We start from the raw sequence: 12,800 nt of genomic DNA, 5'->3' as shown, positions 1-12,800 counted from the left end.
GCTTTTATAAATTTTAGGTTGATTAACTTTATCTTGGGTCCTACGGAAAGAAGAAATTTTCCTAACATGGGCTGGGAAACAGGGTTAAGTAAGCCCTTTGCTGGATAAAAATGTTCCCTGCTTTTGCTTATTGCTTCTGAAAGCTAATGAGTGCGGAGGCAGAAGCCCAGAGCCTCGAGTTGTGCATACAGACGAGGCTCAGCATCGAGCAGAATTGCAACGTGGGCGGGAGCTCTCAGTTCAGAATGTATGTTGCTTATTCAAATTCCCCTCTGGTCGCTCGCCTCACAAAGAGAAAGAAACGATGCTTATTAGCCATCTGAAGCTAGCATTCCGAAGCTTTCTTCTCTGTTAAACTCCAAGCTAAATGCTTTTTTATTGTTCTTGTCCTCATCTCACCTCACCTACACCTGTCCTTCAATACAGAAGATCCTTTGTTGTTTCAAACCAGTGCTACAACTTATCTGTGCCATCGTTACAGCTCAGGGGGGCCACCTTGGCTCGTGCCGCTATTCGAGGTGGCCGTTTAGGACTTTCCATCTGAGTTTCTAGCACTTCCATCCTGCTGCGTCATTCTTGCAAGTGCAGGTTCCTTTGCCAGCCGTGGACGTGAGGCAACAGTCCTGGGACGTGTCTCTTACCTCAGGCTCCCCACAGTCGCACTCCTCTCCTTGTTCCACGTAGCCGTTCCCACACTTCTGGCCCCCGAAAGACTGCTTCACTTCCGGCAGGTTAAAGAGGCACATCCCCACACCTTTCTCCAGACTGATCTCCAGGTCCTTCTTGCTACAGCTGCTGAACACCATGGGGAATGGGAACCTGTGGGGGAGAGCTGGCATAGTCAGTTGTCCAGGCACAGGATGGGCAGGTTCATGGCACCTGCTGATGACACCTGCCACGTGTCCGCTGTTCGTCCCCGTGAACAAAGGCTTAACTACCTCGCACAGAACGAGGCACGTTCAGCTACCTCCCGAGATCCATTCCCGTACGTGCCCACCCTACTGAGGAGGAGCTCTATCAGAGAGGAAGTGACCTTGACAGTTTTCAAATCAACATTTTTAGCCAGAATGTCATTATGGACAATTATTAATGGTTCTGTATGAAATGATACAATGAAAAATGAATTCTTGGGACCTGCAGCTTCCAGTCTGAACGCATACCGATGTCTGTACTGGAAAGTACAAAGAAGATACAAGTACAAATGACTGTGTTTATCAGTTCCACTGTGCCACGGACGCAACCCCACTGTAGGTCAGGGCCGGCTGATACTGGCCTGCGGGTCTACGAAGGGCGAATCCCTGCTTCCCAAAGCATAGCTGTGAGAAAATGGAGGCGGCCAGAAATGCAGGTCCTGCTCTTGCCTCGCAATCCCAGGGCTACAAAGGGATGTAGCAAAGCTGGCCAACTGCCCTGCAAAGTTCATGCTCCCCCTTCCATGGTCTAGAGGGGCTGTCCCGTTCCCTCACTCCAGGGTGGGTTCTATGACTAATTCTTGGCAATGGGACATGAGCAGAGGTGAAGTGACATGGAGCGCTTCTGGCTGAAGGTAGTTAAGTGAGTGGTCTTCTTCAGGTCCTTTCTTTCCCCGCTGCCAGCTGAGCTCAGGGTATTCCAATGTCCTAGGAGGTGAAGGAGCCAGACACGGCACCTGGTCCTGACTCAGTGCTGGGAGGGAAGTCACCTGCAGCTTAGAGCTCTGGGCTGTCATATGGAAGGAAAACACCTCTACTACGGTAAGCCACTGAAAATTAGGGGCTTGTTTCCTACAGCAGCTGTTACCCAACACAAGTAGAGTATCTTGCTCTCTCTTCTCCTATCTTGAGGCAGCAATGATCATAAGGGACAAGCATGCCAGAAACCCAGAAGGTTTTACTACTGAGGGAACAGGGACCTGCTGACCAGTAAAGCCTAAACACCTTCTTTCCATGCGGACATTGAGGATGAGATTTTAACTGGACCCTGATCAACTGGCCAAACCAATGCAAGCAGCTCCATCTTCCTGAAGACGGCAGACTGGCCACCATTTGATACAGTTTGGCAATATTTCGGGATCAGGATAATTTACTCGTAATAAACAGGTAACACTGTCTTATCCCCCACAAGTGTTTTCTACCAATCTCAGGTTATTAACTCTGGAGTAGAATTCTAATCTATAAATAAATTGGTATGTGCAAATCTTGCTCTTGGATGGAAAGGCAGTAATTAACCAGGACTTATTTATAGTGCTGTCACAAAGTTCCTTTGGAGATCTTAACTTTCCTCGGCAGGCAGATTGATTATTCTTGATATCAAAATGGTGCTGAATAGCTTCAAATGATGATCACAAGAAAAGTCTAATTTTATCAATTTAGAAGTGCTTTGTATTGAAAAGACAGTGGTACATTACTCAGGGAATTGAGAGTAGTTCTTCACTTTGCAAAGAAATAAGTTTCATCAAGGCAAGGATCAGACTTTCTTCGATGTTCAGAGTCCTAGGACACGTACATATGTCAGGGCCGGATCCAGGAGACCAAACATCATTCCCATGTGCTATGCAACCAGGTGTTGTGATGAATTCTTATCAGTTCATTCTGGAAAGGAACTGATTTCTAGACTGTTTTAACAGTTCATTAGGAAAGATACTAGGATCACCTGTAAATCCCAGGAAGGATTTAGAGCAAGAGTAACAGTGATTGAGAAAAGCCCAGGGAGAGAGTGGTATGAATCACCGTTTCACAAGGGGGGCAGAGAATGTCCACTAATGTCCAGAGGCTAGAGGGCGAAGGCCAGCTCCAGTCCCAGCTCACACAAGTCCTCCTATCTCAATTGTCTTGCAAAATAACAAATAGCTATTGGGCTTTGGGGAGATGACGTTAAAGAAAAGGGATAGATAGTAATAAGGTGAATGAGATCAGTTTAAATCCAGGATTTAAACTTCAGAGTGTTTGGGAGAGGAGAAGAGATCCTTGTTGGCAAAACCACATCTGCGTGTCTGAGCTAGATGCTGTCAGAAGTAGAGTCATCTGTGTAATAATAAATTTCTATTTCTCTTAGAAATAGGGGGATGAACAAAACATAGAAAAATCCTGACTGTCGTGGAGCTTGTATTCCAGTGGGGCAGGAAGGTAATGCGTAAGGGGGGCTAGTAAATGTGCTAGAAAGGAATGTCAAAGAGAAAAATAAAACAGGCAAGAAGGAGAGGTTGTGTGCGGGAAGAACAGAATTTTTAGGAAGGCTGGTAGGGAAAGACATCACCAGGGGTGGGGGTGGCATTTGAAGCTCTCGCCAGAAGGGTGTGAGGGACCAAGCTGTGGGCACATCTAGAGGGGGAACGCTCCAGGCACAGGGGAGAGCTGGTGCAAAGATCCGTGGAGAGATGTGACGGGACTAGAGGAATTTGCTCAGTAGATGGCCCCTAGGCCACCTGAGTTCATGCCGACTGCAAGGAGACGACCAGGGAGTATCATTAGGTGGTGGCAGTGGCGGGGGGACTCTGCCCTACATGGACCAGGTACTGATAATGGCTGAAGGCATTTTTCATAAGAACTTCAAATTTTCTTATTTTCTCCCTTTTAAGCAACTTTAAAAAAAATTATTTGAGAAAGAGAGAGCTCGCATGCACGCACAGGAGAAAGGGGCTGAGGGAGAGGAAGAAAGAGTCTGAAGCCGACTCCGTGCTGAGCCCTACACGAGGCTCGATCTCACAACCCTGAGATCATGACCTGAGCCGAAACCAAGAGTTGGCTGTTCAACCAACTGAGCCCCCCAGGCGCCCCGAGCAAACTATTTTTGAATGACAAGCAAATAGAGAATATCGAAAAATTATATTTAACCCAATAGCCCTTCCTCCAATAAACAGAATTTAGTGAGGTAAAATAATTTCATATCTGCAAAGGGAATTTGAAAGGCGCCAAATATTAGATTCCTCTAATACGATACAATCCTCATCGACACATATTTGAAAATGTTTGACATCCACATAACCACTGGTGGCACAATGCCTAGTGAACAGGTGAGGTCTTGGCTTATGGAGTCAAAGAACAGTTCATTCACCTTGATGAAAATTTGCCAACGGACCACGAACAAGGTATAGAAGCTACTGCCCGGGACGGTGTCAGAAATCCGTGGACAGGACCTGCCAGCCCAGTGATTATTAAGATGACTATTTCTTCAGTTCAGTCACCAGGGAGATGCTTGGCATGGCCAAGCTCATCACCCCACTTCCTAGGTGCCAACTCTGCCTCTGAGCTTTGGATGACAGCAGAATTAAACCTTTTGGGTAGTATGTTCACTACTCTTTCATGGAATCACTTACCCACTTATTTACTCAAGAAGGAATCTTCAAGAGTCTATTATATTCAAAGCTCTGAGGCAGATCCCAAATATGGCTGGAGCCCTTCCCACTGCCCCTTGTAGGACCTTTGCCAAGGGAACTACCATACACACCCATGCCCCACACCGCCTCTCCATCCATAGAAACAAAAGATGGACATATATTTACATATATATAAATGTACCATGCATGTTTAGCCATATAACATAGAATTTATATAAAAAATAAAATTATATATAATTATAGTGCATATAATTATATTTAGTTAGTATATACATATATATTTTAAAATAACTATGTATTGAGAAACTTCTTTAAGCTGGGTGGCATGGTAGGTGCTTTCTCATAGTAATATTTCTTTTTTAAATACATTTTTGCTTTTAGACTTAAAATTTCAAAGCAATCCAGCGAGACAGGTATTACCATTCTCATTTTGCCAATAAGAAGAAGGATTGGTTTAAGAGTTTGCAGTTAGGGGATGGCAGACGCTGGATTTGATTCCAAGTTCAGTTATTTAAAAACCCCCTTTTCTTCACGACTAAGGTCAGTGCACACCGCTTTACCTGTAGGAAACTGCCAGAACGCGGACAGTGATCAATAAACCCTCGACGTACTGATATAAACAGGAAGGACACATTCTCCCGTTGCCCCACATACGCCTGGATCAGCGGTTCTCAAAGTGCGGCCCCTGCATCAGCATCACGTGGCAAGCTACTCCACATGCCAATGCCCAGGCCCCACCCAGGCCTACTGAGTTAGAGAAACTCAGAGGTGGGGCCCAGCAACCTGTGTTTTAATAAGCCCTCCAGGTGATTTTTTAAAAAATGGAGGTACAATTCACATAAAGTCCACCTTTTAGAAGTATGCAATGTGGTAGCGGTTAGAACATTCATAATGTTGTGCCACTGTCCCCACTAGTAATTCCAGAACGTTTGTTTTCCCTACCCCGCAAGCAAACCCCACACCCATTAAGCAGTCACTCCTCATCCCTCCTCCCCGCAGCCCCTGTCAACCACTAACCTGCTTTCTGTCTCTGGATTTGCCTGTTCCGGGCATTTCATAGAAATGCCATCGTGCATTAGGTGACCTTTTATGTCTGGCTTTTTTCACTTAGCGTAATGTTTTCAAGGTTCATCCACGCTGTGACACTATTTATCAGAATTAAGCTTTAGGAACAACTGACCTAGATTTAAAATTCAGAGGTCATGAAGGTCATAGGGATAAACCATACCTACTTAGGTCAGAAAGTAAGAAATACAATCTAGGCGCATCAAAGGTCACCTTTCATGCACTCAAATTAGAAATAGTTCTGTTTTACGCTGTGGTTCCATTTTCTAAGGAAAAAAGCCCAATGCACAGCATTTTGAAAACATGATGTGATTTTTAGGCAGGTGCTAAAAATTCCCTGAGTATCTGTCTTTCAAAGCCACATTCAAATTATGAATAAATCTTCAAATATCTTTCAGTGATACACCAGAATGACCAACTAATCATCACACTACACGCTAATTAAGGTACCACGGAAGTTTCTGGTCGCAAAACACAGGGTTTCTGTTCTGAAGCAAGTTCCTTCCTCTTGCTTCCAACTCCATTGTGTGGAAATTCTGCCTTCCTTTAGTTGGCACTGTTCCTGCCTCAAGGTAGACTCTGTTCCCTGTAGCAATGATGAAAAGAACCCTGCCTTGGGCCACATAGTTGCCCATAACATGGGAGATCTTCTGCAGCCCAGGGTCAGTAGTTTAGAAAGACAAGACTCAGTCCCTTCTAGAGCTTTCGGGAAGCTCATCACAATGTGCTTTTTAACCCTTCTCGTAGTAAATTATCCCAAACAGGTCAGAACAGCCGCTCATTGAACTGACAGATGGCAATGAAAGACTGGTGCGAAGCAGTAAAATGGCAGCAGTATCTAGAAAAGAAGCCATTCTGCAACATACTCGCTTTCAAATGATTCTACCTAGGACCCAGAAAAAGTGCTGCTTTCCGCTCACGGGCAGACGCCACGCCGGAGTGACTGGCTCCTGCCCAGACGTGACCCCTTCTGTTACATACATCCGCTTCTGCCTCTAGTTTTTAACTACCAAGGACATGTGGGGGCAAATTTACCATGCAGAGTGCAAGGTCAGAAATAAAATGTGGACAAAACAGCTGGGTGACACGGGGGGAAAAAAAAAAAAAAGCAAAACACAAAACCCACTTTTCGAAAGAGGAACGCCACTTACGGCTTCTCACTGTAAAAGCAGCCCCGGATTAATATTTTAGCCGTCACAAAGCTGCCAAGTAAAACATTATTAGGGGTTACTTTTACTTTGACAAATCTGCAGTCAGAAAATTCTTTGCTTGCAGGCACCTATCGTGCACTCCCGGCTATATTCTTGGGGTGAACCACACTAAGCCAATTTGTCAGCCCAGACAGAAGTCAGGAGTGGTCTGCCTTGTAAAAGCTCTCCGGGTATTATCTGGAGACAGTGACCTTTCTTGTTGGAAGCGAGGCAGCCGGGGAAAGCAGGTGTGACCAGGCTGGATGCAGGGTGCCTGTAGGTGACCGTGCGCCAGGTTTCCCGAGACGCCCTCGCCTCTAATAAATGTGTGTTGGGTCCCAGAGTCTGGGTTCCCGGCTCCGAGTTCTGGGGGTGACATCAGTCTGTGTGCTGACTGTGGGAAAGACACGGAAGTGACCCGAGGAAGGAGGGGAAGTGGCCTGCGCAGCTGCTGAGAGCACCTTGGGGCTGACACAAACGTGTGACAGGAAAAGCCAGCGTTGCAGGAAGCCGGGGTGGATGGGAAGCCTTCCAGATTAGCTTAAAACGATTGGAAAAGAAAAACCACCACCACCACTGCCTCGCTTCTCCCACAGCTGATAAATGATTAAGGCATAGCTAGTTTTAGAAAATAGGTTTCCGACTTCTGCTTCCCACTGATTTCTTTTGCAGACTCAAGTGGAGTTTTATTTCCTCCTGACGGCAGAAGTGACAGATTCAGCAGGCCTGGAGGGGGGAGGGGAGCTCTTTACCTGCACGAGTTGCACGGAGCAGGTGGAAAAGGGGAAGACGGTGTCTGAGCACCCCATCTATCAAAACTAAAGCCACGTTTTAAAACCGAGCCTCAGTTTTCACATCTACAGAATGGGATAACAACGACTACCTCACATGCCATGGGTCAGGATCAGTGAGCCTCCGACAAAAATGGGGCGAGTCTCCGGTGAATTTCCAAGCACCGTGAGATGCCAGCTGCCGGTATTTATAAGAAGCAGCTGTGTATTTCTTTTTAGAGTTGCTGCTTTGGCTACTTCCAATTACTGACCGCGAGTGCCTCGTACATTCAAGGCCTTAAAAACATTTCGATAGGATGCGGGATTTATCATAATTGTGGCCCCAACGTAGCAATCTTTAAACTTGAAACTGTAAAACCACAAGTCCATGTCGGCTTGAGAGGAAGATGATCTAGGAGGCCAAGGGACCACCAGGCAGCTAAGAGCGATCGCTCAGTTGAACACGCATACGGTGTGAAAGGAGCAGAAAGACCGAGGTCCAGAATGGAAGGGTCCGGGTTTCTCTCGCTCCACCGGAACAGGGACTTGGGAGCAGAAACAACCAACCCACACAACCAAAAACACATTTGGGCGCCTCTTACCTGCCACGCAGACGCGTTGTCAGCAGACCCCGGCAGCTCTTTCCCAGTCCTTCCCAAAGTTTGGGTCACGTGAGCACCCTCCCCGTCGGCCTCCAGCCCCATCCTCCACAGCTGAGGCCAGGCCCGGAGCTCCGGGTGGAGCGTGACCCCAAACCCAGCACACCTGGCCCCCGTGCTCCGAGAACACCACCTCGTGACTCACTCTATCATTCGCTCCACAACTCGCCCCAACACCTTTTTCAAAAACAACTCCTTAGTTTACAGTTCGGAGCGGCTTCTACGTGTCCCTCCTCCCTCCAGGAGCACAAACTCCACGTGATCGTCATCTTCTTTTCCTGGTGGAGCCGGAAGCCAGTTTAGAGTGAGAGGGTACAGGATGTCACTGTTGGGATGGACCTTATGTGGTCAAGATTCCAATCAACCACTCTAGGGCCATCTTCAAAAAAATCTTTAGGTTTCCCACAGCCGGGCCCAGGACTGAACACTCTCAACCAGCATCGCGGAATGGAGGTGCAAGCAGGAAGGCGGGGCTGTTGGGACCGGCCTGGTCTCCGGCACCTGGCACGGTGGAGGTGCCGCTCGAGGAGGCCGTCCCCTGGCAGGTGCTTCTTGCCCGCACGTCAGGGAAAATGGGCATAGATATTAACAGCAGTTAGCATTGGTCAGCGAGCCCCTGCTGTGGGCCAGGAGCTGCGGGGCCCTGGTCACTCACCCATACTGCCGTGAGTCAGATTACATCGTCCCTATTTTGCAGGTGGGGATCCTGAGGCTCCAAGAGGTTATGTATCCGGCACAGTTATCTCAGGTCTCAAACAGCTCTCTGACCTGAAGTCCCATGTTCTGCGCCTGCAGCCACGTTGCTTCCACGGCAGTCAGGAGGCCTCTTGGAGCAGCTTCCAGAAGTTACTCCCAGGGCGGGGGCCTCAGGGCAGTCCCAGGCATGACCTGGCACAGACGACTGAGCCGGGAGAATCAGCATCCGTGAATGGGCAGCTGTCCAGATGCCTGGGCTCCTGGGAGTCAGGTAGAGGCAGGGCAAACCCCGAGACCACGCACATTACCCCAAGCATACCTTCAAATAGCTCTCTGAATATCTCTGGTTTTATGGGAAACAAAGGCCGGGTCTTGGGATTTATCCAGCACACCTGAGGTCAAGCCCGGGCCAGAATGCACGCACCTGGGGGAGGTTGTGAGCCTGTTCCGGCCCCAAGCAGTTGAGGGCGGAGGAAGGGGACTTTCACCTGGAAAGCGGCGTGACTCTGCTGGGAGGTTGGCGGGGGGGCGGGTGGCAGAAGTGGACCTGAGTCTGCAGCCTGCCGTGGGGGCACAGGGCACGACCCCGAGAACACTGGTTCACACACCAGAACGAAACGCAGGGTGACCGAAAGGAATTCCTGCTGTCAGCTCCAAGAACGGAAAGTGACTGCATTAGGGCCAAACGCGGACCCAGTGGGCCTACCAGATGGGCCGCAGAAGGCGAAGGAAAGCACCAGGCCAGGAGCAGATGATCAAAAAAACGGCCGCAGTAGGACGTGTCCACTGTTAATAGCAAACACCTGGGATTCAGAATGAAGCCATCTGTGGCACATTATAATTCATGTTTTTACATGTGAACTTTGACCTCTGCTCCTCCTCCCTGGAAACCAATTAAAGCACAAATGTAATTTCCTAGATTTTGTAATAAAGAAAGATACTAACTGAGCTCCGCCGGTCAGTGGAGAGGTACACGGGAGGTCTCTGGATGTTACCAGAAATTAGACCTCTCACTTCAGTGTGCTGACGGCTATTTCCTCTTGAACCCAGGCCTGAAGGGCAGGGGGCTCAAGGGCGCGGGGGCGGCCCATCAGAGGCTGGGTCTTAGATGAGTTTCTCAGCTTCATTATAAGAAAAGGCCCCTGTGTCTGCATGGGGCTCCTCAGGGACCGGGCTCTGGCCGATGCAGACAGATCCAGAGGAGAGTAAGGGACGGTTTGCATGCCCAAGGTAACCCTGTTCTCGCCCCCCTGCCCCAGCAGACAGGCCTGCATAGATTATGCCAGTTGCTTCTGTTGGCTCTGAGAGTCTGTAACAGGGAAAACGCTTTTAATCAAATATGATAGAGGAAGTAGTCATGCTAGATACCTCCAAGCTGCCCACCAGGACTGAAGTTTCCAAGTTCTTGTTCTGTTTTTGTCTCACTGAGCTCCTGACACTGGGGTTGCCATTGGGGTGCTGAAGGGCTCGCCCCTGGCTCCAACCTCCACCCCTGCGCCCAATGATTCGGAACCAAAAGCTCCCCTGCTCAGACACACGTGGGGAGGCATGGAGGAATGGGCCAAGAACCAGAAGCTGTGCGCTGACATCTAGAGTCTGATCCCAATTAGCTATGGGGCCGCTAGGCTCCCCAAACCTCAGTTTGGAGGTGATTGTGTTTGCCCTCTTCTCGTAGGCACAATTAAATGAGAAAGGATATATGAAAGTTCTTTGCAGACTGGAGAGTGGTCTATGAAGTCTACAGGGCCTTACCCTTACCATTATTTTTAGATTTTTTATTTTTGAGCCCTTTCCTCCCACTTCAGCTAAATTAAGCAAAGGTTTCAGGAGAAGCCACTTCAGGAAGGATTCTACTTCTTGAAAGCCAATTGCTCCTGTCACCCTGATCTCCAGAGTCTGTATGAAAAAAGTAATGGACTCAGCCTCCTATTTACCACCTACTTCCCTGGGATTTCTCGCTTTTATTATAAAAGACAACAGTCTCCGAGTCTTCTCTCCATAGATTTAGTCATTATACAAAAGGTGGCCTCACTCTGCACACATCTGATTGTGCTGCAATCACCATCCATCCATCCATCGGTCCATCCACCATTCCACCCATTATCTACTCATCCACTGACCGATCCTTCCTTTCTTCCAGCCATTGTCTGTCTGTCCATCCTTCCACTCACAATTATCCATTCATCCACTGTTTCTTCCATCTCTCCATCCATCCGTCATTCCATTCATCATTATCCACTCATCCACCAGCCCATCCTTCTATCCATCCATCCTTTCATTCAAGTGTTTATTTTCCTATGTGCCAGGCACTGTTTTAGGTGCTGGGGACTCAGCAAGGACAAGACACACAAAATTTCTGACCTAGTGGAGCCTGAAGTGGGTTCTGCTGGATATTGTTGGTTGCAGAGAGGCCTAAAAGTTTACCCTTGACCTCACGCTGGAGCCTCCGTGCCATATGTCCTGGGGAGAGGAAGAAGCCATGGGTGTGTGTATGTGTGTGTGGGAGGGGGAGGGAAGCACTGGCAGAATTTCAGCTATAATGTTTTCACACATGTTCTACCACAAATAAAATGCTGGATTAACGAGCAATGACAGGAAATAATTCTCTGCTGTTGTAACAGAAGTTGAAGGAAGTTTGCAGAACTAAATGGTTTAAAATTGGGGCAGCTTGCCTGCCTCCCAGAAGTCGTCCAGGGACACTGCTCTGTGCCGAGAAGGCTTCAGTCCCCACACGAAACCCCAACACGGCTGGGGCCACGGCCATGTGGAAAACACAGAGGTAGGCTGAATGACACAGCTCCCCACAACTCATCCCTAGCCTTGATGCATCAGCCCGGCTGCAAGGAGCTCCCCGGAAGCCTCCAGCTGGAAGCTGAGCACAGTTTTCTCTGACCATTACCCCAGGACAGATGCCGGTGACTCAGCCTTATGTCCTGGGACTTCCGGTTGGGTAGTTTTGAAAATGCTGGCCGTTCATTTAACTTTCTGAGCTCCAGCTCTTTTCTCTTTAAAACAGGCATCGTCATACCCACCTCACAAGGTTTACTGTTGAACTAGGATATTGGAATGCAATCCCCTTGGGTCAAAGTCAAGTTTTCCTATGGGCATTTCCCCCAAATTGGATATTTAAGAAGTAGGGGCCATGCCGACCCATCTGCCCAGCTTGACCTCTCTGTTTTGTGTCCAGCTTAAGAGAGGAGGAGGATTCTACTGTGCCCTTGGCAATGACTTGAGGCAGTACTGAGGCTCTGCGCTAATTGCAGACAAGCTCCCGTATTTTACAGCGAGCAACAGCTAATGACACAGAGAGGGACAACAACATTCTCCATATTGGTGCGCCCTCTTGAACTCTTTTCAAGAATCTCTCCTGCCAGTTCATTTCCCCCTTATGATAATGTCGGGATGTAGCCAACGAAATTACTCTGGCTGGATAATTAAACTGATCCTGAGCAGCAGTGTTTTAATGTTACTGGAGCTCCTCATTTTGTCCCCTCCTTGAATAAAGATTTCCATTTCCCCCCCCTACACTTTGAAGAATGAAGTGAAGCGTTTCTTAAACCTTTCATTGAGAAAAAAAATTAATCACCTTTAAATGAAGAGATAATACGTGAAAATGATCTCCCACAAACGGGTTCTTATAAAATCCCCTTATGATAAACGTATTTCATGATCTCAGTTCCTCAGAGTTCAAAGGGGGCTGAGTTAAAATTATGTGTATTTTTGCTCTGTTCTCCAAGAATGCAAGTTCTACGAAGAGTACTGACTTCCAAATACATCCAATTTCTATCAATTCCCAACCACATCCCAAACTCTGGGGAATCTTTCACTGAAAAGTTCACTTTAGTTCCTTGAAACACATTTTCAGATAGAGGTCTCCTCAAACAGAAATCCAGTTGTCCAGTAATGTGAGCTAGGAATTCTTGGGGAGAGCCTGCCTAACCTCATTCAATTCTTTAGGGTTCAGACTGGACGAATGCCTTCCCTGCCCACCATCCCTTCCAATCTTTTGCTCCTCATTCACAATGAATTATCGTTGTTATTGTTTTTAACTGTGAAATGGTACAACGGTTACGTTTAAAATGGTCTCCTCTTGCAGCGGCATACA

At 47.8% G+C, this 12,800-nt stretch overlaps 1 protein-coding gene across 1 annotated transcript in view; it reads right to left on the bottom strand.

Moving 5' to 3' along the window:
- ADAM12 (ADAM metallopeptidase domain 12) overlaps positions 1-12,800 on the bottom strand; it is a 333,867-nt gene that overhangs the window by 53,949 nt on the left and 267,118 nt on the right. Inside the window, exon 12 of the mRNA XM_045809515.2 lies at positions 642-819. Within this exon, the coding sequence (XP_045665471.2) occupies positions 642-819 (178 nt within the window). The remainder of the gene's footprint in view (positions 1-641; positions 820-12,800) is intronic.

The sequence above is a fragment of the Ursus americanus genome, chromosome 6 (assembly GCF_024610735.1).
Source record: "Ursus americanus isolate L20-20 chromosome 6, mUrsAme1.1.p, whole genome shotgun sequence".
NCBI classification, from domain to species: domain Eukaryota; kingdom Metazoa; phylum Chordata; class Mammalia; order Carnivora; family Ursidae; genus Ursus; species Ursus americanus.
Note: the sequence above shows the minus strand (reverse complement) of the source record. Positions and strands in the feature narration are given on the sequence as shown.